The following is a 26,616-nucleotide window of genomic DNA, read 5'->3' as shown; positions in this document are numbered from 1 at the left end:
TAGACTTCTGGCTGTCTTCTTTCCTAGAGATCAAATTTACTTGTTGCATCTACAAAAGTGGAAGCAATCATGTAATGTTTATACCACATTTGATTTGCTTTTTCCTTTGTTTATGCTGCAGCTCTTAATATCACAAATGCCACAGAGAGAGGTATTTAAAACCCCACCGTGTGCTGTGCTCTCAGTGATTGCAGTTTTAATAAAATTTGCAGTGGTCCTGTTCCCGGCATCAATCCTACTTGTTTGATGCCACTAACAGGTTTGATTTGCTGTCATGAGTACATTGTGCATTTAAAAACCAAACAAAAGAAAAAATCACAAACCTCTGATATCCCTGGAGGCTATCATGGGGAAAATTAAATCTGCATGATTTAAGAGGATGCATGTTCTAAAAGAGGAGCTTGACCCATTGATTTTGACTTTAGGGGATATTATGGTATATTATGGTATGGTTTCCTCAAAAAAGTTCTATAAGGCTTTCAGAGAAGAATGGTTAAGCGGTCCTTTGGTTGAACAGTTGTCACTACATTTCTCTAAGAAAAAGTCACTTGTATAATAATGGTAGCACTGAATAGATAACACATAATGCTTCAAGTCAACAGATAGTTAAGCCCTCTTAAATTATAGTGTTGAAGAAAATGTACTTCAAAATAATTAAATTCTTTAGTATAATGTTGACATTATATTATTCGAAATGAAAAGTTGTTGTGACCTGAAATATGCATACTCTAATTGGAGTGAGTTTTTAATGTAATTTTTCAGATATTAAAATGAGATGTGTAAGTTCAAGCATACATACACAGTAAGGGAAAATTTCTTTCTCTTTAGTGCATTAGTTCATCCAACAAAGATGCACGGAGCAATGTTCCAGGTGCAACATGAGATAGAGAAGGCCATGCCTCCACTGGGCTTAATTTTAAAATGTGACTATTTTGATTCATGCAAAGATATCAAGGAAAGCTATTAGAATTCTATGGCAATATGGAGTTCAAATAATTTTACATTCAGTTATTTCCTTCAGATATCAAATATATGACTCTGACATTGTAATTACTATATTTATTTCCATGAATAACAAGCTATACAAGGCATTATTTTTGGAAAGGACTTAATATAGTGGTTAATAACACGGGTGGTAGGCTCTCAAGAAAACTGCATGGGCTCTAGAGTCTCAGGTAAACTTCTTGAGTCCAAATCCTGGTTCTACCACCTGTCACATGTGTGACTTCCAGTAGATTACTTGTCTCTTTGTGCTTCAGTTTCCCCACTGGTAAAATTAGTTTAATAATACCATCTACATCATAAATTGAAGAATGTAGAAGTAGATAATATATTTATAGCTTTTATAAGAGTGACTGACACAGAGTAAACACCCAAATAGAAATGATCAATGTTAGTTCTAGAGCTAATATAACTTCTGTGCAACAGAAGCAGTGATTTAAACACTGGTACAGACAATTATAGCTACCTTTTCAATGTGTCACCTTTATCTCTGAGGTGGAAGCAATAAAGTCCAATGGCAAAAACTAAATTTTTATTTTAAATAGTTTATTTGTATTAATTGTGGTTCTAGCAAAAGAATAATAACCAACTTTAAATCTGCAAGGAGACCCCAAAGTCATATGGTTCAATTCCTTAGTTTGTAGATAAAGAAATTTGAGACTAGGGGCAGTGGCTCACACCTGAATGCCAACCCTTTGGGAGGCTGAGGCAGGAGGATTGCTTGAAGCCAGGAGTTCGAGGCCAGCCTGGGAAACATAGTGAGATTCCCCTCTCTACAAAAAATATTTATTAAAAAATATTTTTAAAAAATAAATTTGAGACCAGAAACATCTTTTATTTTATAGATAAAGACACTTGAGACCAAACAAATTGTGACTCTGCCCAGGTTGGCAAAGGAACTTGAGTGTCTTATTCCTAGTCCAGGACATGTTCCACTACCTATTCCGATTCTTTCCTCTTTTTAATATTTGTGTTGTGTAGATAATACTCTGCAGAGTTCACATGCTTTAGTATCAGACAGACCTGGGTGTTAATCCTGACTGCACTGCTTACCAGTTATGTGAGGTAGGATAATTGACTTGACCACTGCAAGTCTATTTCCTCATTTGTGAAATGGGGGCTAATATTTTCTAGAACATGGGGTTCTTAAAATGGACTCAGATAGCATATTCACAGTGTCCATGCAGTAGCTCTTTGATAAGTATTTGCTACTGTTGGTATTATTGTCTGTTGTTTACATTGTTATAAAGCTGGATGACATCTATCCAGAGAATACTGCTAGTCAAGCTTCTCAAATTTCATAAATAGAATGTCAACATTAACAACTGCTCATCTGGTCTCCAAAGAACATAAATCTACTTTCAATCAGTAATGCTTTGTACCTGCATTCTTGTTACTTGTTAGAGATTATAACTTTGGTGTGGCTTCACCGTGACAAGTGATGAAGGGAAGCTTATCTAAGAAGCTGTGTAAAGAGAGATGCCTTTAATGGCTAATAGGAGAGAGGCTATTTGGAGTCAATCTGTTTAAAAAAAAATAGTACAACAACATAAAAGAGAAGGTGGCCTTCGTGTGTATCCTGAGCTTATATCATATTTTATTCACTACAGAAATAGATATTTGCCAAAAATCTTGTTGAAAATATTGATCCATTCTGGCACTCACTGCTCCCAAGTAAATCCCAAGTGAGAAATCACTTTAAAAATGTAGTGCCTGGCTGCAACTCTGCGAACAATGGCTGCAGAGGAGCTTCCTGCCAGCCTGGGGAAGCCATAGCCTGTGCCTGATCAGTCCCTTTTTAGGAACTAAGGTTGACTTGATGGAGCCAGTGTTGGCAAAGGTCTCCGAGGAAAACTGACCTGGATTTATACAAGGTCCATCCTCGCAGGTGGTAAGGGGGGGTCACTTTCCTGGCAGGCCAAGATCCTTGAGATGTTTTGAAAATTTCAAGGAGAAAGGAATGAGGCCAAAATGTATAGACACTGCAGATGAAATTTTATGGAGAGATTTCCTTGGACTTACATCCTTAGCCTCAGCACAGCAAATTACTAGAAACTTGTAGAAGATTAAGCTGAGATTTCTTATAGAGACCTCCAGTGGAACAAACTTCAAGAAGGCCGATATGGTTAACATTCTTAATGCACCTGTGTAAAGAACCAGGCTAAATCTAATAAGGCCATACTCAGTTTGTCACCAAGAATCTTTGAGGTTCTTTTTAATCAAAAGTGGGCAGACTATAAGGAAAATTTTGTGCTTAAATGGAAAACTGTGTGTTGTCATTCTAGAGCACACCTGTGTTGTCTTATTCCAATTCTGTGGGAGCTGTTTTACAGCTTTATAAATTGTACATAACTGGCAGCAATGCTAAATTGTTCTTGTCCATAGACACGCAAATGAATTCTGTCCAGTGGAAAAACAACCAAAAAACCCAATTTGGCTCTGTTTGCACGGTCATTTTAATATTCCCGATCTATAAATGTGTCTGTCCTTGGGATTCTCCTTTCACCTCGTTACAACACTTCACTGGTTTCCTTGTGAATGAGTTAAATAAAACCTTTAACTCATGCTTATTCTGAAAAAAAAAATTAGTGCCTGGGTGGGGGAGAAGGGTTTCCCCTGAGAAACTGACATTTTATCCCTTCTTATAGTAAGTACTGTGTACTTAATTTTCTTTTACTTTGTTTTTTGCTCTGCCTGGCATGTATCTTAGAATCCAGTTTGAAGCTTAGTCATAGTATCTGTTACACCAAACCATCCAGAGGTTTTCTCCCTGATCCTAATATATTGTTATTCATTTAATTTATGGCCATATCAATTATACCCTCCTTAAAACCTCTGTGGAAAGAGAACGAAATAACTAAGTTGATGGATTCATGGAACTTCTCCAAGTGGTTCTCAAACGCCAGTGCACATCAGAAGCATCTGGAGATCTTACTAACTGACAGCTTCAGGATGCATTCCCCAGTTATTCATATTTGATAGGTTTATGTTAGTGCTTTTTAACAACACCCCAAATGATCCTTAATGCAGTGACCCATGAACCACATTTTGAAAAACATTGACTTCAGGTTTTCTACTTAGAAGGTCTTTATCCCAGATGAATCTAAACAATTCAAAGAGAAAGCTTATCTGCAAATAGTAAGATATAAATGCTAGAATAGCTTCAAATTCACCCATCTGTGGAAGGCCTATTATGTTCTATGCAATGAGGTAACTCTTAAGGATACAGAGAAAAAATAAGGCGTAGTTTATTTCTTGAAAAGTATTCAAATCCAGTGAGGAAGATGGATACGCAAACAGGCAAATTGCAATATAGTTACAATGATAGAATTTTGTGTAGGGTTATACACACAAGACAGAGGAGATAGGGAAAGGTCAGGGAAAGCTTCAGAGAGGTGAGGGCCAACAGGGCTTTGATTGATGAAGAGTGAGGAGCTCTTGGTGAGGATCATATCACACTGAAGGAGGAAAAAGAAAATAGAGGAAAAATTTCAGATTTACCAGGCAAGCACAGCCTGACACTGACTCATAACCAGGGAGTAAAAGAAGGATTAGAGAGTTTGGGACAGTATGTATTAGTGGCGCTATAAAAACAGAATAAACTGTGATTTGATTCACAGGCTAACATGGAGATCATCTTCTTTGGTATCTCCTCTTGCATTTTTTTTTTTTTTTCGAGACAGAGTCTCTCTCTGTCGTCCAGGCTGAAGTGCGGTGGCACAATCTCTGCTCACTACACCCTCTGCCTCCCAAGTTCAAGCAATTCTCATGCTTCAGCCTCCTGAGTAGCTGGGATTACAGGCATGTACCACCATGCCTGGCTAATTCTTGTATTTTTAGTGGAGATGGGGCTTCACCATGTTGTCCAGGCTGCTCTCAAGCTCCTGAATTCAAGTGATCCACCTGCCTCAGTCTTCCAAAGTGCTAGGATTACAGGTGTGAGCCACTGTGGCTAGCCCTCTCTTAGACATAATTTTTAAATGGGTAGATACCTAACATCCTGACAATGTGGGAACCTATGGTTTGGAAGCATATGGCCTTATCTGGCATCCAGAATTCTATCTTAAAGCCCACAGAAATGTTCTCAACCCAAGCCACTTTAGGCAACCAGGATACTGTGGTATGATTTAAGATTTATGGCTTCTATTTATTTTTCCAACTAAAATTTCCGGTTAGCTAAAACAAAAATCTTGTTCTTAATAGACCTCAGCTCGTTTAACGCATGTCAGAGTGCAGGCATCTTGCTGAGCTTAGATCAAAAAAGTTATTTAAAAGTAAACTAAGATGTTGATAAAAGTACCATGGCTATATAGGATGCTAGCATTAGGGGAAGTTGGGTGAACAGTACATGTTCACCTTTTATACTGTCTTTGCAACTTTTATAGTTATAAAAAATCTTTTATACTGTCTTTGCAACTCTTTGTAAATCTAAAATTATTTCAAAATAAAAACATTTCAAAAAGGTAAACTAAGAAATACTTCTTTGTCATGGTGATTAAGCAATTTAGCATCTCCTCCCATCAAAAACAGAAAATGAACTTTCTTTAAGAAGAAAAAAGTGAATCAGGAATGAAGTCGCATATTTTATTGGCTGATGATTAAACTTCTAATATATTTTCAGAACCAGTTTAACAAAAGTGCAGTTGCTCTATATACGTCTAAGACTGAAACAAAAACAAGGAAACTTTGTGTAGCTCTCGTCTGATTTACATGGTAAATATTTCTTGCTCATACTCATCATTCACCATCCATATTTACAAGTGAGAAAAACGTTACCATCTCAAAGGCCACAGAAATGTTCCCAACACAAGCCATGGGAGGGAATCATATCATTGAGGCAGGCAGCCCTTATTTTGTCCTGGAGAAGAGACTCATTGTATTTGAGGATGATGTTTATGTTTTCTAAAGGAGCTTGCCTTCTGACTCCTTCAGAGATGGAGCCACAGTGGGTGAACCTCTTCAGGCATTGCCCTGCTTCAAAGCAGACAGAAATGTAAACAGTGGCAGTACACCAGGATCGGGTTTCTTTGCTTTAGCTACCAAGAGTCAGGAAAGAGAAACCAGGTATTTATTTAGGTTTGTCATTATTGCTAGGTTTTCTTTTAATGATAAGAGGTGAAAAGAAGTATCTGTTCAGAAACAAAGTATCACAGAGCCTCAATAGGATTACTTTTTCAACCACCCCTGGGCCACGTGTTTTTTTAAGTCAAAAATAAAAACAATTTGACCCATTTTGTTCTTTGTAGTCGTTGCCTTCTAACAGGCATCTCCAACTCAGTTATTCTTAAAATATGCTGCTAGATGAGACAAAAAATCTATTTAAGAACAGATTCAAATAATCTATATAGATTAGCATCTATGTTTTAATAACAGGGTCTAAATAATAAATTTCGCTCTCCACAGAGTGATTTCTGTCTCTCAAATAATTCAGTTTATGAAAGGAGTTAAGGGTGTGCTTTTTAACACCTGGAAAAGGGTACTTAACATGATCAATATTTAGGATGTAGCCAGCTAAAGCAGATTGACATTACAAAATAAAATAAAGCCTTCTCCCTTTGAAGTCAGTTAAAGGAACAGCTTTCATGACTCAGAAAGATATCCTAGAGATCTAAGAAGCTCTGGAGAAAGAAAAAGAACTAGAAGACTTGGCTTCAAAATTTACCTCTAGTACTTCCCAGTTATGAGTTAGCTGCTATATTAATTAATTGCTTTATATAAATCATGTCATTTAATCTTCTCCACATTTCTATGAGTTGGAAGTTAATAACTACGTTTTCTGGATAAAAAACCTGAAGTTCAGAGAAGTTGAACAACAACTCAGAAAAAACAGCTAGTGAGAGTGAAGTGAGGACCCAAGTCTACCACCTGCATTGCTGTTAGGGTATTGTACATGGGAGTAAGGAAAATATCATACTACTAAGATTTTGACTTCCCAACCTCTGAGTTTGTCCTTTGAAAAAGCCCTGCAATGGTGTTCTTATTTACCAAATGGTCAGAGATTTTCTCAACATATTGACTATAAGGAAAATGATAAACAATTTAATGAAATGGCACTATGAAAATAAAATAATCTAGGAACAAATATTATTTTATTTTCATAGTGCCATTTCACTAAATTGCAGCACTATTCACAAGAGCAAAGACATGGAACCAACATAAAAGCCCATCAATGATAGACTGGATAAAGAAAATGTGGTACATATACACCATGGAATACTATGCAGCCATAAAAAGGAACGAGATTATGCCCTTTGAAGGGACATAGATGGAGCTGGAAGCCATTATCCTCAGCAAACTAACACAGGAACAGAAACCAAACACCACATATTCTCACTTATAAGTGGGAGTTGAACGATGAGAACACATGGACACATGGGGGGAAAAACACACACTGGGGCCTGTCAGAGGCTGGGAGTGGGAGGAAGGCGAGCTGGAGAGCTTCAGGAAGAGGAGCTAATGGAGGCTAGGCTTATTACCTAAGTGATGGGCTGATCTGTGCAGCCAACCACCATCGCACACGTTTACCTATGTAACAAACCTGCACATCCTGCACATGTACCCCTGAACTTAAAATAAAAGTTGGAAAAAAAAAAGAAAAAAGAAAATATTAGGTTGGTACAAAAGAAATAATGGGAAAAACTGCAATTGCTTTTTTTTTGCACTAACCTAATAAAATGATCTTCAGAAAAGAGTATATTTTTTAAATGGCAAAAGACAGAGTACTTTATATAATTAGAATAATTTTTACACTTCTTCTTGATACACACATCTTACTTTCTAAAATTTTCACAAGTCATCTTAAACATTAATGCTGTCACCAAATAAATTCTCACAAAGTAATGGAAAGCTCAGAACATTTTTTGAGAAGTAAATTTAGAGGCAAGGATAACTTAAACTGAGAAGCATTTATAATTTTCTATTTTGAGAAATACTCTGTAGCATTTATAAACATTATATTTTAATTTTCTATTTCAATAAATTAATACTGTACCAGAATACTAAAATGCATTTAGAATCATAGGCAACTGTCATGTTTGTCCTTTCTTGATGTTTGAAAAAAATGGCCTTCCTTTTGAATGCCACCCTTGTCATTTAAAATTGGCCTTCTCCACAGGGACATTCACAAAAAACTCTCAATAGGCTTTAATTTGGAGAACTTTAGCTTTGCCTTAGCAGCTTTTCCTATATCTTCTCTTAATTCTATCAGTTTAGCCTTTATGTTTTGAAATTACATTGTTAAGTGCATATACATTAATTATTGTTGTAATTCCTCCTCTGTAGATTGTATTTTTAACCGTTGGATGATGTTCCTCTTCATCCCTTTTTTTATAATGCCTTTTGTCATAATTCTGAATTGTTTGATATTAATATCATTATCACATTTTTCTTTTGTTTTGTGTTTTCCTATGCTCTTTGTTTGGTACTCTTCTATCCCTTTCTTCCAACCTCCTTCCCATCTTGTAAGCAGAATATAGCTAAATACTTTTGTAATCCAATTCAAAAGACTTTATTTTTAGTAGATAAGTGTAGGTCTTTGTATTTATTCTGAAAATTTATTTCTATTATTCATTAGACTGATTTCTATCGTGTATTATGCTGTTTCTTTCCTCTGCTTCTTTTTTTAATTCCTGTTTTCTGGTGGATTGTTATATGTTTTTTAATTCTCCACTTTACCCCACCCCACAACCACTTTGCTGATTTTGAAATTATGGATCACAATGTTATATTTCAGTGATTACTTTTACATTTTAATATACATATATGATGCTATAATTCTAACAAAGTTTAAGATCATATAGTATCTTCTCCAGTCTCCTTAACTAAGGCAAGCATCTTATCATTCTTTAAAATCTCTTCTAATGGCATCTTCCCTCATCCTCTGTCATTTTCCTTGGCATTATCCAAAATTTTATTTATCTTAAAACATTGAATTATTTTATGGTCCATAGTTAAATAATTCTATCAATATATGCCACCAATTGCTGTGTTCATCATTCATTCTTCGTGTGCCTTTTTTCTTCTGTTTCCAATTTCTTATTTCTGAAATGTATTATTTATTAGTTCATTCAATTAGATCTGTGAGCAGACATCTTTGTCTTTGTATGTTTGAAAATGACACTGTTTTACTCTGATCATTCAGGGGAATATTGAAATCTAAGTTGACAGATATTTTCCTTCAGCATTGTCCTATGTCTTCTTGAATCAATTGATGAGAAGTGTTCTGTCATTGTAACTATAATTCTTTGATAGGTAACAGAGTTCTTCTCTGTGTTAACTTTTACATTTTTCTCTTTACCTTTGATAATCAGTACTTTTACTACAATTTGCCGTAGTATCTGTATTAGTTATCTATTTCTCTCTAACCAATTACACAGAAACTCAATGGTTTAAAATAATAACAACAATCACTTCCTAGTTTCCACAACTCAGGAAATACAGAGTGGTCCCAGGCTGATCTCTGGATTATGTTTGCAGTCAAGATGTTGGCCACTTCTGCAGTCATCTGAAAGCTTGACTGGGCTGGAGGATCTAATTCAAATGTGGTTGACTCTTAAGTTGGTATAAATGGAAGCTGGCCAGTGCAAAGCCTCCCTTCTTCCCCATGTGGGTCTCTCCTCAGGCTACTTGAGTGTCCCCACACTCTGGCACCTTGCTTCCCCCAGAGTAGATGATCTGATAGAGAACAGGGAGGAGTTAGTAATGTTTTTCATTCTAGTTTCAAAAGCCACACACAGTCACTTCTGCCACATCCTGTTTATTAGAAGTGAGTCTAAGTCCAGCCTGCTTCCAAGGAGAGGAGAGGAACTATACTCTACTTTTCCAAGGGAGAATTTGTGGACACATTTTAAAACTACAATAGTGTCAATGCAAAATGCACCAGAAAGTCTCAGTAACAGAATCACCAAGCAGAAGAACTTCAGAGCTTGAAGACAAGGCTTGAATTAACCAAATCCATCAAAGACAAAGAAAAAATCATTTTTAAAAATGGATAAAGCCTTGAAGAAGTTTGGGACTATGTTAAAAGTCCAAACCTAAGAATAGTTGGAAGGAAGAAGAGAAAGAAGATAAATCTAAAAGTCTGGAAAACATATTTGAGGAAATATTCAAGGAAAATTTCCTTGGTCTTGCTAGAGATCTAGACATCCAGATACAAGAAGTTCAAAGAACACCTGGGAAATCCATTGCAAAAAGATCATTGCCTAGGCACATAGTTATCAGGTTACCTAGAGCCAAGATGAAGAAAAGAATACTAAGAGCTCTGAGGCAAAAGCATCAGGTATCCTAAAAAGGAAAACCTATCAGAGTAACAGGAGATTTCCCAGCAGAAATCCTACAAGCTAGAAGAAATTGGGGTCCTATTTTTAGCCTCCTAAAACAAAACAATTATCAGCCAATAATTTTGTATCCAGTGAAACTAAGCTTCATAAATGAAGGAAAGATATGGTCTTTTCCAGACAAATGCTGAGAGAATTAGCCACCACAAAACCAGCACCACAATCTAAAATGAACTCTAAATCTTGAAACAAATTCTGGAAATACACCAAAATAGAACCTCTTTAAAGCATACATCTCACAGGACCTATATAACAAAAACACAATGAAAACAACAACAACAACAACAAGGTATTCATGCAACAAATAGCACAATGAATAGAATAGTACCTCTCATCTCAATACTAACATTGAATGTAAATGGCCTAAGTGCTCCACTTAAAAGATCAGAATAGCAGAATGGATAAAAATTCACCAACCAAGTTTCTGCTATCTTCAAGAGACTCACCTAAAATAAGAATTAACATAAACTTAAGGTAAAGGGATAGAAAAACATATTCCATACAAAGAGACACCAAAAGCGAGCAGGAGAAGCTATTCTCATACCAGACAGAACAAACCATAGAGCAATAGCAGTTAAGAAAGAGAAAGAGGGACATTATACAATGATAAAAGCACTAGTTCAACAGGAAAATATCACGATCCTAACTGTATATACACCTTAACACTGGAGTGCCCAAATTTATAAAACAATTACTACTAGACCGTAAAAATAAGAGAGATGGCAACACAATAATAGTGAGGGACTTTATTTTATTTTATTTTATTTTGAGACGGAGTCTTGCTCTGTCGCCCAAGCTGGAGTGCAGTGGCGCGATCCTGGCTCACTGCAAGCTCCGCCTCCTGGGTTCACGCCATTCTCCTGCCCCAGCCTCCCGAGTAGCTGGGACTACAGGCGCCCGCCACTGCGCCCGGCTCATTTTTTGTATTTTTAGTAGAGACGGGGTTTCACCGTGGTCTCGATCTCCTGACCTTGTGATCCGCCCGCCTCGGCCTCCCAAAGTGCAGTGAGGGACTTTAATACTACATTGACAGCACTAGACAGATCATCAAGACAAAAAGTCAACAAAGAAAAAATGGAATTAAACTATACCCTACAACAAATGTACCTAACAGATATTTACAGAACATTCTACCCAACAACTACAGAATATACATTGTATTCATCAGCACATGGAACATTCTCCAAGACAGACTATATGATAGGCCACAAAACAAGTCTTAGTGAATTTAAGAAAATAGAAATTACATCAAATATTCTGTCAGACCACAGTGAAATAAAACTGGAAATCAACTCCAAAAGGAACCCACAAAACCATGAAAATACATGGAAACTAAATAACCTGCTCCTGAATGATTGATGGGTCAACAATGAAGTCAAGATGGAAATTTAAAAATTCTTTGAACTGAACGATAATAGTAACAAATAGTGACACAGCCTATCAAAACCTCTGGGATACAGCAAAAGCGGTGCTAAGAGGAAAATTCATAGCATTAAATGCCTACATCAAAAAGTCTGAAAAAGCACATATATACAATCCAAATCCACACTTCCAATTTTCCATGCAGTTGGTGAAACAAGAACAATCTAAACACAAATGCAGAAGAGGAAAAGAAATAAAAAAGATGAGAGTAGAACTAAATGAAATTGAAATGGAAAACAATACAAAAGATAAATGAAACAAAAAGCTGGTTCTTTGAAAAGATAAATAAGATTGATAGATCATTAGCTAGATTAACCAAGAAAAGAAGAGAGAACATCCAAATAAGCTTTATTCAAAATTAAATGGAAGATATTACAACTGATACCACAGAAATATAAAAGATTATTCAAGGCCAATATGAACACCTTTATGGGCATAAACTAGAAAACCTAGAGGAGACAGATAAATGCCTGGAAATGTACCACCCTCTTAGATTAAACCAGGAAGACGTGGAAACTCTGAGCAGACCAATAACAAGCAGCAAGACTGAAATGGTAATTTTAAAACTGCCAAGAAAAAAAGTCCAGGACCAGACAGATTCATAGCTGAATTCTATCAGACATTCAAAGAAGAATTGATACCAATCCTATTGACACTATTTCACAAGATAGACAAAGAGGGAATCCTCCCTAAATTATTCTATGAAGCCAGTATCACCCTAATACCAAACCAGGAAAGGACATAACCAAAACAGAAAACTACAAACCAATACACCTGATGAACATAGATGCAAAAATTCTCAACAAAGTACTAGTGAACGGAATCCAACAACATATCAAAAAGATAATCTACCATGATCAAGTGGGTTTCATACCAGGGAATCAGGGATGGTTTAACATATGTAACTCAATACATGTGATACACCACATAAACAGAATCAAAAACAAAAATCACATGATCATCTCAGTAGACGTAGAGAAAGCATTTGACAAAATCTGGCATCCCTTTATGATTAAAACCCTCAGCAAAATCAGCATAGAAAAGACACACCTTAAGGCAATAAAAGCCATCTATGACAAACCCACAGCCAACATTATACTGATTGGGGAAAAGTTGAAAGCATTACCCCTGAGAACTGGAACAAGATAAGGATGCCCACTTTCACCACTTCTATTCAACATAGCACTGTAAGTCCTAGCCAGAGAAAGAAATAAAGGGTATCCAAATCAGTAAAGGGGAAGTCAGAATGTCATTGTTTGCTGATGATATAATCTTATACCTAGAAAACCCTAAAGACTCATCCAAAAAGCTCCTAGAATTGGTAGATGAATTCAGCAAAGTTTCAGGATACAAAATTAATGTACACAAAACAGCAGCTCTCCTATACACCAACAGTGACCAAGCTGAGAATCAAATCAAGAACTCAACCACTTTTACAATAGCTACAAAAATAAAATACTTAGGAATATACCTAACCAAGGAGGTGAAAGACTTCTACAAGGAAAGCTACAAAACACTGCTGAAAGAAATCATAGATGGCACAAAGAAAAGGAAACACATCCCGTGCTCATAGATGGGTAGAATCAATATTGTGAAAATGACCATACTGCCTAAAGCAATGGTCATTGCTTTAAGTCATTCAATGCAATTCACATTGAAATACCACCATTACTCTTCACAGAATTTTAAAAAAGCAATCCTAAAATTCATATGGAATCTAAAAAGAGCCCACATGGCCAAAGCAAGACTAAGCAAAAAGAACAAATCTGGAGGCATTGCCTCACCCAACTTCAAACTATACTACAATGCCACAGACACCAAAACAGCATGGTACTGGTATAAAAATGGGCACAGAGATTGGTGGAACTGAATAGTGAACCCAGAAATAAAGCCAAATACTTACAGCTAACTGATCTTTGACAAAGCAAACAAAAGTATAAACTGGGGAAAGGATATCCTATTCAATAAATGGTGCTAGGATAATTGGCAAGCCACATGTAGAAGAATGAAACTGGATCCTCTTCTCTCACCTTTTAAAAAAATCAATTCAAGATGGATCAAGGACTTAAATCAAAGACCTGGAACCATAAAAATTCTAGAAGATAACATCAGAAAAACTCTTCTAGACATTGGCTTAGGCAAAGACTTCATGACCAAGAACTAAAAGCAAATGTAAAAAAAAAAAAAAAAAAAAGAAAAATAGATGGGACTTGACCGGGTGTATTGGGTCATGCCTGTAATCTCCGCACTTTGGAAGACCAAGGCTGGCAGATCACTTAAGGACATGAGTTCAAGACCAGGCTGGCCAACATGCTGAAACCCCATCTCTACAATAATACAAAAATTAACTGGGTGTGGTGGTATGTGCCTGTAGTCCCAGCTACTCTGGAGGCTGAGTCAGAAGAATCACTTGAACCTGAGAGGTGCAGGTTGCAGTGATCCAAGATAGTGTGACTACAATCCAGCCTGGGCGACAGAGCGAGACACCATCTCGGGGAAAAAAAAAAAAAAAGATGGGACTTAATTAAACTGACAAGCTTCTGTACAGCAAAAGAAATAATCAGCAGAGTTAACAGACAACCCCCAGAGTGGGAGAAAATTTTGCAAATAATGGATCTGACAAAGGACTAATATCCAGAATCTACAAAGAACTCAAACAGCAAGACAAAAAAAGAAGAAAAAAAAAATTCCCATCAAAAAGTGGGCTAAGGACGTGAACAGATAATCTCAGAAAAAGATACACAAATGGCCAAACAAGCATACGGAAAAATGCTCAACATCACTAATTATCAGGGAAATGCAAATCAAAACCACAATGTTATATCACCTTACTCCTGCAAGAATGGCTATAATAAAAAATAATAGGTGTTGGCATGGATGTGGTGAAAAGGGAGCACTTTTACATTGTTAGTGGGAATGTAAACTAGTACAACCACTATGGAAAACAGTGTGGAGATTCTTTAAAGAATTAAAGTAGATCTACCATTTTATCCAGCAATCCCACTACTAGGCATCTACCCAGAGGAAAAGAAGTGATTATACAAAAAAGATACTTACACTTCCATGTTCATAGCAGCACAATTTGCAATTGCAAAAATATAGAACCAGCCCAAATGCCCATCAATCAACCAGTGGTAAAGAAAATGTGATATATATATAGATATAGATATCAATATCTATATCTCCACACACACACATACACACACACCATGGAATACTACTACATAGACACATATATACACACACATACATATGTATATATATATGTGTATATATATGTGTGTGTGTGTGTGTGTGTATACACATACCATGGAATACTACTTAGCCATAAAAAGGAATGAAATAATGGCATTCACAGCAACCTGGATGGAATTGGAGATCATTATTCTAAGAGAGGTAACTCAGGAATGGAAAACCAAACATTGTATGTTTTCACGCATAAGTGGGAGCTAAAATAATGAGGATGCAAAGGCATAAGAATGATACATTAGACTTTGGGGACTCAGGGGAAAACAGTGGAAGGGGGCTGAGGGATAAAAGACTACATATTGGGTACAGTGTATCCTGCTCAGGTGATGAGTGCACCAAAATCTCAGAAATGAAAAAAATTTTAAAAACAACAATGTCAAATTGTTTTTATTAATCCTCCTATGCACTATTATGGCAGAGGTTTGCAATCCCACTGCCACTTGAAAGGCAGTCTTCAAGTACTTCTGCAAAATACTCATCCCCAAAACCCAGGCAAAAAATTTTGATTCAGTAACCTAAATCGTGTGTCCAGCATTTAATTGTTTGTTTGTTTGCTTGCTTAAACTTCATAAGTGATTCGATGAATTTCGAGTTTTAAAAGCCACCACTTTAACTGATCTGGGGATTCAGGTATTGCTTCAAGCCTAGAAAATCTCCACCATTTTGTCTTCAAATACAACCTCTCTGCTATTCCTTCTCTTCTCTACTTCTCTCACTCCTGTAAACATACATTGGAGCTCTAAATCTGTTCTTCCCATCTTTTAGTTAACCTTTCGCATTTCCATCAGTCTTTCTCTCTGGCCTCAGGGCTGTATGATGGCTTAAGTACCATCGTCTGATTCATTATTTCTTCACTTGACCTTGTCCAAGCTTGAGTTTATCATATCTTTTGTGTCTCTGCTTGTTATTATCTTTTTAATTTCTAACATTTCTACTATTATATGTAAATCAATTTTGCCTGTTTGTTTTATAATTTATTTTTATACAGATACTATTATATGAGGTTCTTAAACTCCTTTTGAACTTCTTTACTTTCTTCCAGAGTAAATTAATCCCCCAGTTACTGAATTCATTAAGTCAAAGGTCAATTTGCTCTTGCTTAGCAATTGTTTTCCTAATGTGCTTTGAAATTATGATTTGCCACTGTAAATCTTATCATCATCTCTCTGAAATAATTTATTCCTTTTCCAGTAATTTTGGGGGTTGCCCTCTGCTTCCTTCATTCAAATAAGATATTTCAAGGAGCAATTGTAGGCATCCATTCTGCAATGCTTTGGCATTCAATCCAGACCCAGTCACTAAAATAGTCAAAAGCATAACACATGTTCTGACTACAATGCTATGACTGCTTTGGTTTCAAGCAGTGAGCCTCCAGTCCCCCACCTCATATAGTACACTTCTAGAGAAATCAAACTTCAAGTCCCTTTCTCTGTTTACAGTATTGGAACTCAGCAGCGACTGCTTATCTGTTGTGTTTTGTCTGCTTTCTTATATACTGAGATGTTCATCTTGTTTTTTAATATGGCTTTGTCTTTTTAGGTAGCAAAAAATTATATCTTCATTATTGCTATGTACTTATATTCTAGCTAGATGACTGAATTATGATATCATAACACCAACTTGACTCGTACTCTTTGTGCTGTAATTATTATATATATATATATAAATTCTATCCAGCTGAATATATAAAAATAAAAATTTATATTATTGTTTGAAAGAAGTCAAAAGTATTGATGTTTAAAAGTGATGTTTTTATCCATCTAGAAAACACAAGAGTATCAACTCCAAAGCTACTTTAATTAATATGATAATTAATCCTATTTACAAATAAAACACATATTTATGTACACATATATTAACAGTTTTCCTATATAGCAGAAATACCCTATTAGAAATTAATTGTATAACAAGGCTTCTAACCAGGCAGCCTAAATCCAGAGTCTCTTCACTTAATCTTTATGCTATATGCCACTACATGATTTATTACTTACATTGACTTGACCCTAATCACTGAGATAAGAAATTGACCAGTATACCTGAAAGCTCTTTGGAATGCCCATGTTCAAAGGAGCCCTTTCATACATATCTCAAATTCTTTCCCTTCATGATTTCAGTATTTGATTATTGCTCAAACCTTTCCAAAATACCTCTCCCAAAGTGGAGCTAGCCAGATCTTATTTGGCTTCACCTCCAAATTCTGTTTGCTTTATTTGCATGTTTTGTCTTATGATAACTCCATTAGCAGAAAGAGGAGGTCCCTGTGCCATCTAACAAAGCACAAAGAATGTGTGATTTCAATCTCTTCTGAGACTTTGACTCTACATGGCCAAATTCCTATTCTCTTCTTGGCAGCGTCCACTCTTGTGTCAAAAAAAAGTACCTTTCCACAGCTCTGCCTGTTTTCTCTTCTGGTTTTGTCTCTTTCTTTCCACAGGTCTATGTAATCTGTATGATTTTACTAGATGTTTTTACTTTTATTTCTATCATGGAATCTTTATGGCTTTCCTTCTTCTATGTAACAATAGATTTTCCCTCCAAATGCTTTCTCCAAACAAGTAATACAGTGAATTGAGTAGGAAAAACTTATTTTATCTTCTCTAGAATCATAACACACACACACACACACACACACAAACATTCACGTTCAAACTTGGGTAGATAAACTATTAGGAAGATATTAAAAACAAGGGTTGGATATTCATGATTTTCAATGAAATTAATGTGCTGTGTCATATCACTAAATAAAAATTATGCAAATATGTCTGCATAGAAGCTGAGCACTTAGGATCTTGCTGTTCTTAGAATTTGTTAGACTCTCTCTGTGTTAACTTTGTTCTGAGTACCACAAAATAAGAGAAACGTGAGTTCAAAAGTGAGCAATCAGAATGTTAAATTGTGGCTATCAATCTTGGAAACAAAACTATTTGATGAATTTCTTTTTTCATTCTTGTTAGGTGGATAGAAGTAGGAAAAAGGTCTTATAGATAGTGATTATAAAGAGATTGGTTTTGGTTTGATTTTGATTTACAGATATTCTCTCTGTTTTATAGCACAGTTGTTCAAAATGTGTTGCTACTATGGTACTGAGTTTCTCATAAATAAAACTTTTCAAGAAAATTATGGATTACTATTTACCTTGGATGTTGAAGTGAACTGAATAAATTATATCTCCAATTAGTCCAATAAGAGCAGTCATTGATTATTCTAAATATCCTATTGGACAATTCCAACAAAATCGGATGAAAATGACCCACTAATGCAACTGGCAAATAACTTGTTTAACAATAAGTGTGTTCTTTTTTCTGCAAGAGACTGTGCTGGACTTTAGAGGAAAATAAACCAACAACAAAAGTGTGATACTAATCCCAGTTTAGTTCTAGCCCTAACCTCCCTAAAGAAGATTACAAATCAGTTTGGAAGACAAGAACAATGCATTACATATAAAACAGTTAAATAAAAATTTAGTCATTAAATGGGAATAAAGAATATGAAGCAGAATATTTTAAAATTGATAAGTGGTAAGACAACAAGTTCAGAAGTCAAGGGTGATCATAGTAGGCTAGGCAAGCAGGATATGTGGAAAAACTAGGACTACTGTTTGAGCTTAAAATGACCAACAAAGTCAAACAGTGAATAACTATACCTGAGCTGAAATAGGCCTATAGACTTTACTTGCATAATTTTCCCTAATTTAAAGTAACCTCAATTGTGTGCGCATGCATGTAAATGTGTGTATGTTAATGCATAAACATATATAAATTTGTATCTATAAAGAGGTATAAAATATTTGCATTAGAAAGAAATTTTGATAGTCTATAACTGAAACTGTAATTTCTGGTAGAACTTCCAAGCTTCCCCCTGGGAAAATGACAAATCTTAGACATTCTTTCATTTCTTGAGTTCATCCACTGTTTATTTACAGTGGATGAAATAGGTGTATTCTTTCAAAATTTTGCACTGCTTCCAATCCCAAACAAATAAGGCAAAACAAACAGTAGTAACAGCAATAACATCAAAGTGAAAAACGTCAAAGGAAAATTAACATTGTCTAAAATTGAGCCTATACTCAAAGTAGAGTTCAAGTATAGTCCTGTATAGGTCATGGAGCAAAACTGAAAGGAGACTCAGAATTGACCTGCAGTTGCCCTTGAACCCTGACAAAGAACACTCTAAGAGAAGAAAATGACAAGTGAATATAATTCTCAAAATTTACTGATGGAAAAAAATTACTGATACTCTTTAACTTTAGTGGAATAAAGTTTTGGAGATACCACAGTTGCAGAATAAAGACACTTAATATCCCTGTAAAAACACCATGGCCATCCCAACCACTCTAAGTTACTTGGCTGATAAAGGGAAAAGAAAAAGGGAGAGAGTATGTTTTGTTTGTTTGTTTGTTTTGCTTTGTTTTGTTTTGGGTTTTTTTTTTTTTCCAAACTTAGAAACAAGCACTTTGTTCTGGGGCTCTAGAAAGTTGTGTCCAGCCCAAAGGCATTCAAATGCAATTTTTCAGGTCTAATCAGGCCCAGTCATGGACCTTTTTTATTTCTCCTGATTGAAGTCTGTGATACAGACAGGGAATCTGCAGTTTCCTAATGTCCAGATGACCAGTTTTAAATATGAAAGAAACTAATATTTATCCAATACCTGTGCTTTACCAGGCACCGTTAGGAATATTGTAAAAAAAAGATTTCTTCATTTGAAGGTATATTTGATGGACAACCCCTAAATCTCCTTTTAACAATAAATGTATTCAATTTAGAAGTTTTAAATAGTTTTTGAACTTGATGCTTAAAAACAAAAACCAAGAATGTACCACTGAGTTGATGGAGGTAGGGAAAGTTCAGACAGTAGAATCTCAATGAGGAATTACAAATTCACTTAAATGTAAGGGGATTGGGTGTTAAGTGTAAATATGAGACCTTCCTTCTCATTGGGAAGACTCAATATCTGTAAAGGGGGTTGAATTTCTGGCTCTGCACCTGCAGCAAATCTCTAAGACTTAGACCCTTTGTCCAGAAAATGGGCTAATTTTGGGGAGAGAAAGTGAAGGGTTTCACTATTTATTTATGACAAATATTCAACACTCACAATTCTCTCCAATCAGAAGTTCTTTGAGATGCTGTTGGTCTTGACCAGTCAGAGAATGGAGTCATCTGACTCACCCATTCTGAGAATGGCCCTACAGACAGTATAGGTTTTAAATTGACCATTAAACCTGCCTATAACCTTGTCAACCTTGGCTAAGTTCATCTGGATGGATGCATGGTCCTTGGCATCCATGATGCGGTTGCTGGCAGATCATTTCCACTGCATGTACAGGTTCACAAATTTAGGCTGGATAATATCAATTATGTTCAATTACAGAGATGTGGTGAGAGTTAAACGGGATCACATAAAAAATGTGCATGAAAATATCCATAATCTGTGAAGGACTATGCATTGAATGTTGTTATTGTCATTGAATGTTTGTTAGCAATAGCATGACCATTTTTTACTTACAAATAAATATTGCAGTTGACTTATTACTAACTCTAAGAAAGGTTCAAATTGACATGAACAAATAAAACTTCAGGAAAGAAAACTAGAGTTCCATGTGGGGACTATGTCTAACGTGGTTATATTAAACATTTTGGAACAATTAATTTGGTTTTGTTGTCTCTCTTCTAGGATTTTTAAACATTTATAAATTCTCAATTTTTCTATCCAATCTAAACATTTTACAATATCCTGTGGACCTTACTTCCTTAGTAGATTCCCAGAAGGTAATGATTTGCTCTTTTCTGCTCTCCAAGCAGCTTCTGTGTTGGTGCAGAGTTGCAGATCTCTGTTGGTGGTAGGTTCTATTCTGCAGAAACCCCCTAATCCTCTGTTTACCACAACATGAGTCTATTGCCATAGAAATGATAGCTGAGATCCCAGATTCAACACCACTGACTTCACAGCAGGGCCTGGTAAGAGGAGACTCTGAGCTAAGAGGGGGGATGTATGAGAATAGTAGGCACTCTGTAGCCTTGAAAGAAAGGGTAATTGTCAACATTAGAATAAAAATTCATGAAAGAGCTACATTGTTAGGTGTGCTGTAGTTTATTTTCTGTATAATACTGCCTGGCTAAAAGTAATCATTTTGAAATCTTATGTCGTTTAATAGTTTGCTTTCAAAAGGTCAGCAGTTTCCCTTGATTGCATTTGTTTCTTACTGAAATAAGAAACAAGCAGCTTCTAATTAATCTTGTTGCACAATTGATGTTTCTGTGGTCAAAGATTTCCCTTTTCATGATGTGTTGTTTTGTTTGCGTGTTTATTGTGTGTGTTTGTTTTGTCTTGTTTTTATTAACAGAAGAAAGTGAACCTGAACAAGATACTAAAGGTATTTTTTTTCTTTCTGCATGGCTTCTTTTTAAATGTGTAGCTCTTTTCAACTGTTTATTTTTGCCGACCTTATAAACAGCCCTAAGTGCCATTTTTTAAAGAAATAACAAACAATGTATGGGGAATATTAAGTCATAGCACTTAACAGTGTTATTAGATAGGCTTCTTTATTATATAATCCAATATGCTTACTGACCATTTGCATTTCTTAAGAAAGATCGAGTTAAAAGAAATGTTTAAATTTGATGTCTCTGGAAATACAAACAAAATGAAATGAAATAAATCGGCATGAGAGTATAAATCCAACATAGACTGGAAAAGAAAGCTACCCTTTGACTAAAAGACTTTTTGCGGGGAGTAGGGGGCTTTACAGTTTTTGGATAAATGTTAGGATGTCAAGGTGCCAATTTGGTTTTTACTGTGATGATTTCAACAAGATCAGGAGTATTATGCAATTGCTCCAAATCAATAAAAATTAAGTTATTTTAATTGCACAGAGACATATATATGTAGTGGAATATGATTAGAGGAAAATAGCTGGAAATTAAATTTGTTTGGGAAAAATTCTACTTTTTCTTAACAGCTTTCTGTCAACAGTTTCTGTTTTCTGTAAAAAAAAAAAAAAAAAAAAAAAAAAAGTTCCTTGCATTCTGATTAAGCCCCAAACTTTGTGCTCTTCTAACCTAAAATTTGATATTTGGGGGATGAAATTCGTGAGTTCTCATGTAATAGAGTTGTCTGTAGGAATTAATCTTAAACTGGTATTATTTAAAACAGTACCTCCTTATACTTCCTTATCTTAGTATGTCATATAAAGTACAGATAATGTTTTCTTATTTTTAAATACTGGGTTGCTTACAACTAAATGCAAGTAAAAAAGCATTTTGCCTGGTCCTGTGTGATTTTTTTTCTTAATTTATTTCTATCAGTTATTGCTGGTTTGAATCATGTAACCTAAAAACCCTTTTCAAAGGAAGCTAGAAAATAACAAAAGAGCAAGGGAAAAGAAAATCCATGGGAGCTCATTGTGTCCTTTGAAATAACTTCTCAGAAATAGAAATTGATAAGAGACTTAAGTATTCCTCTGGCACTGCTCCCTTACCAAGAAAAGAGAGGTAGTTCATCTCCAGCCAAACCACTCATTTATTTCAGGACTTAATGTGGATCCCTGTCCCTTGGGCTTTTTATTACACTCCAGTGCAACTTCAGAGTGAATTATGTCTTTATCTTTTTACTATATATTACTTCTTAAGATGAGAATCAATAATAAAACTGATTATATATCTGAAAGTGCTTTGAAATAAGGAGAGAATATAATGCGGGTATGTTATAAAAGATTTTAGAATTGCTGGCTTTTTGAGCCCAATTTTGAATATCGGATTCTCCACTTGCAGTTAGCCTGCAGGTCTGCCCAAGAGACATTAAAGCCCCAAACTCATGAATAAATCCCATGAGAGAAAACCCAGAGATAAAAATATTACCTGTGTCTATTTTCCATGTTGCAGATGCACTTGCCTGCCCACAGGAAAGCAAGTGGCTTAGGGCTCACAGTGAATTGGAGAATTATGGATAAGACTATGTACGGAAAGAGTGGTTTGATGACTTTTTTGTTTAAAAATCCATATCAAAACAGTTATAAATGCTTTCCAACTAAGTAATTTAATGCTCCTTCTATTAAGTGGTTTGTTTATGTAACAAAACACTTTTATATTCTTTTATGCAAATAAAGCACTATATAGGGATATTCTATGCCCATTTTATTTAACAAGAAACATTTCATATAACTTTTTAAATTGATGACCTAGAATGCATTTTCAGCTTGTGACTACCACTGAAATAATGGGATTTACTGTTGACCTATGTCCAAGTTTGTTATTGCAGGTGTATTATTATTCATGGAGTTTAGTCTGGTATTTATTTTTAATTGCAACTGACTTTATTGTTTATGATGCTTGAAAAACATGTCAAAATTTCCCTCATCACCTTTTTATCTTTCATATTTGAAAATGGTAAATCTGAGTATTATGCAATTGCTCAGATAGAGTTGGGTAAAAATATATCAGCTTTATTGCTGATAAGGCTGGAATGAAAAATAAAGATTTCTATTCCATGTGAGAATTAGACTAACATAACTTCTGTTTCCTCATCCTCCTCTTCCCCACCGCACTCTTTCCCCTTCACTCCTAGTTGTAGGATGAAGAAGCCCTGACCTGGTGAACTTACTTACACACATCCTTCTTAGATGCAAGAGAGCTGGGAGACTGATAGCTCAGAATAGGACTGAGATACACATAACATATCCAAGTGCCTTTCCCCAACCTTATCAGAGAAGTCATTATGTTCATTCATTTATTTATTCATTCACTTAGCAAATATTCATTGAGTGCCTACCATATATATGCACCATGCAGGATTCTAGAACTAGAGATAGATACGTAGATAGATATGTAGATTGTGTCAGTCAGCTCGTGTCAAAAAGCAAAGCAAACCTTGCCCTTGTGATGCTTACATTCTAGAGGGGAGAGACAGACAAAAAACAAACAAGCAAACAAATAAATCAGTAATTACCAAATGATTCAGATAGTGGTGTTATGATAAAATATAAACAAGGGTAAGGGGAATGGGGATGAGAAAGTACTATGATAAGGAAACATTTGATTAGAAACCCAAAAGACATCTGCTATCTCCTTTGAGAAGGGAGGAAGACTGGAAGGAAGGGTGGAAACTAACTTTCAATACTGAAATAAGGGGGTTGAGTTTCTATGTTATCGTTTAGAGAATGTGAGAGTGCAGGAGAAAGCAGCTTCCCTTTAATTCCTGGCCTTTTTGTCCTCTTAACCTAACCCACTGCACTTAATGAGGCCCATCGTCAGTGAAAGTATATCTGCCCCCTTCAGGGAGAAGTTTATCGGCAGTCTCACATTCATGAAGCCACCTATAATGTCAGTAGTACTCCTGTACCCGCCTGTGCCCCACTGGAGCCCCCAAAAAGTTCCAATGGAGGGCAGAATAGTACATTAGTTAAATTAATTCCAAAGTCACGTTGAATTGACTGTTTTATTTACCGTCCCACACTATGCTTACTTGTGTTGTGCAATGTGGATAATCAGAGGTTTTGCAATAAGCCCAAATGATATTCCAAATAATAACAGCCAAAAGAAAAAAAACTGCTGTAAATTAGGACAAAATAAAACCTTTCTGATTACTATATTTCCAGTAAGAATTTAAAGTCCCCAAATTAAAACTCTTGGCTTTATAAATTAAAGCAGTAAAACATAATCGAAATTACATTATTCTCCAATTTTTTATTCTGCTCATCTTCAGCCAGAAGGCTTTCATTCAAAAAGCCTTTTTGATTCGAAAAGTTCAAGGGTATAGTCAGTGTTACTAGAACAGTTTTCTAGCACATGTGAGATTGAAATGTGCTAGATTTTCCAAATCTCTCAAAGATCCTGCTTGTTTCAGATTCTCAGGGGCAATGGGATCCATAGATGGTCATGCAGTAGTCCCACACTCAAAAAATTTAGGAAACACAAGCATAGCCCCAACCCCTACAAGAGTTATTTTAGCCAGATGATGAACATGGACTCTATGTCTCCATTATTGTAACCAGAAAACATTAGAAGAGTACCTGGATGCACCCTCACTAGGATGCCTGTCAGTGTTACTTGTTAAGAGTCTACAACGTGTGAATTTAGATTAAGTTGGGAGAATAAGAATCCAAGCAGAGCCATACATTGCATTTGGGTAATATGTCTCTTACATCTCTTGTAGTCTATAATGGATCATCACTCTTCCTTTTTTATCCCCCAATGCTAATGATTTTCCCTGTTAAATGTCTGGGTTTGCTTGAATTGCATCTCCATAGTGTTCTTTGAAATGTTCCTCAACCCTTTAATTTTTGTAGCTTGTTAATTAGACCCCAAGATTTACTTAAAGTCAGCCTCAATTTTGGTTTTGGGGGACAGATTCAGCTTCGTTTTAAACATTTGACAGCGTTCTTTGTTATTTTTTTAATAATCTTTTTGCCTTGAAGATAGCACCTTCCTTGCATTTCTTTTCTCCTGGCTTTTGGGCCCCACATTTCTATATCTAAAATGTCAATATCAAAAGATAGGAAGTCAAATTAATTTAAATCTGCAAAAAGCCTTCAATTGTCAGATAAATCAAATGTTCTTTAATCTCTTTAAATTATGCAATGCTTTTTAAGAGGTATTTAACAATCAGACCAACTTGAAACACCGCTCTGGACCTCTTCTATCATTGTCCTGCGTATCTCCTTATCTAGCACATGTGGTCTGCCCATACTTTAGTTTAGAATCCAATCTTCACAAATTTCAATTTAACTAGAACTAAATTTCAAAGCATTGTATTAATTGGGGCTTCATACTCTAAGTTCTAGAAATCAAAAACTAGGAGCTTAAAATCTATTTACAGTATAATCGGCCATCCAAAAGATTCCATAATAGTTTAAACAAACACTGAATTTGAAGTCAGAAGACCTGAGTCCAGGTTTCTCACTCATCTACTTGTTACCTTGGGAAACCAACTTACTTAAATTAAAAAAGATTTTGTTTCCACATCTGTAAGATAAGAGCAGGAATCTAGCTGATCTCTGGAGTCTCTTCCAAGTTTAACGATTCTGTGAATCTAAGTATCCCACAATTTACAATGCATTGTGAACCTCAATCCCACTCTTTAAAGGTAAAATTTCTTCCTACATCAAAATAACTTCCTCTTACTTAATCAGTGGGGATTCAGGGTCAGAAAGGAATAGAAATTACTCAGTCTCCTGCCTACATTTTATCTAAAATATCTTTTTTTTTTTTTTTTTGCCCAATATGTCATCTGAAAAGTTTGACACAATTTGTCTGTCCTCCCACTATGATACAGTTGAGGGTGTAAAGTATAATTATTTGATTAATTCAATAAACTACTATCCTGTGCTTGCTCTGGTCAGGAACTCTGCCTAAAACAATACAGCAGTCAACAAAAGGCAAGGCTTTTGGCTTCAAACAATTTAATGGGAAAGGGGAATTATAGACAAGTAAAAAATAAATAAGGTAATTTCAGATAGTTGTAAGGTCTGTAAAGACAATAATGTAGACTGCTGAAAAGTGAATGGGGGGAGGATTACACTTGATTTTGGGTGATTAAGAAGGACCTTTCTGATAAAATGTCACTTAAACAGAGACTTGAATGATTCAAGGAACCTACTACTTAAGGATCTGGGGGA

General features: G+C 35.6%; 1 protein-coding gene and 1 pseudogene across 2 annotated transcripts in view; one reads left to right on the top strand and one right to left on the bottom strand.

Annotated features, from left to right (window-relative positions):
• MUSK (muscle associated receptor tyrosine kinase) overlaps positions 1 to 26,616 on the top strand; it is a 131,967-nt gene that overhangs the window by 43,137 nt on the left and 62,214 nt on the right. The window contains exon 6 of one of the 2 annotated variants that reach the window (XM_077966608.1): positions 21,349 to 21,378. The exons of the other annotated variant lie outside the window; for it this stretch is intronic. Coding sequence (XP_077822734.1) covers positions 21,349 to 21,378 — 30 coding nt within the window. The remainder of the gene's footprint in view (positions 1 to 21,348; positions 21,379 to 26,616) is intronic. 2 annotated transcript variants of the gene reach the window in all.
• LOC114672872 (small ribosomal subunit protein eS21 pseudogene) lies at positions 20,112 to 21,286 on the bottom strand (annotated as a pseudogene).

This window comes from Macaca mulatta, chromosome 15, assembly GCF_049350105.2.
Source record: "Macaca mulatta isolate MMU2019108-1 chromosome 15, T2T-MMU8v2.0, whole genome shotgun sequence".
In the NCBI taxonomy this organism is placed as follows: Eukaryota; Metazoa; Chordata; class Mammalia; order Primates; family Cercopithecidae; genus Macaca; species Macaca mulatta.
This window is presented reverse-complemented; position numbering and strand designations above follow the sequence as displayed.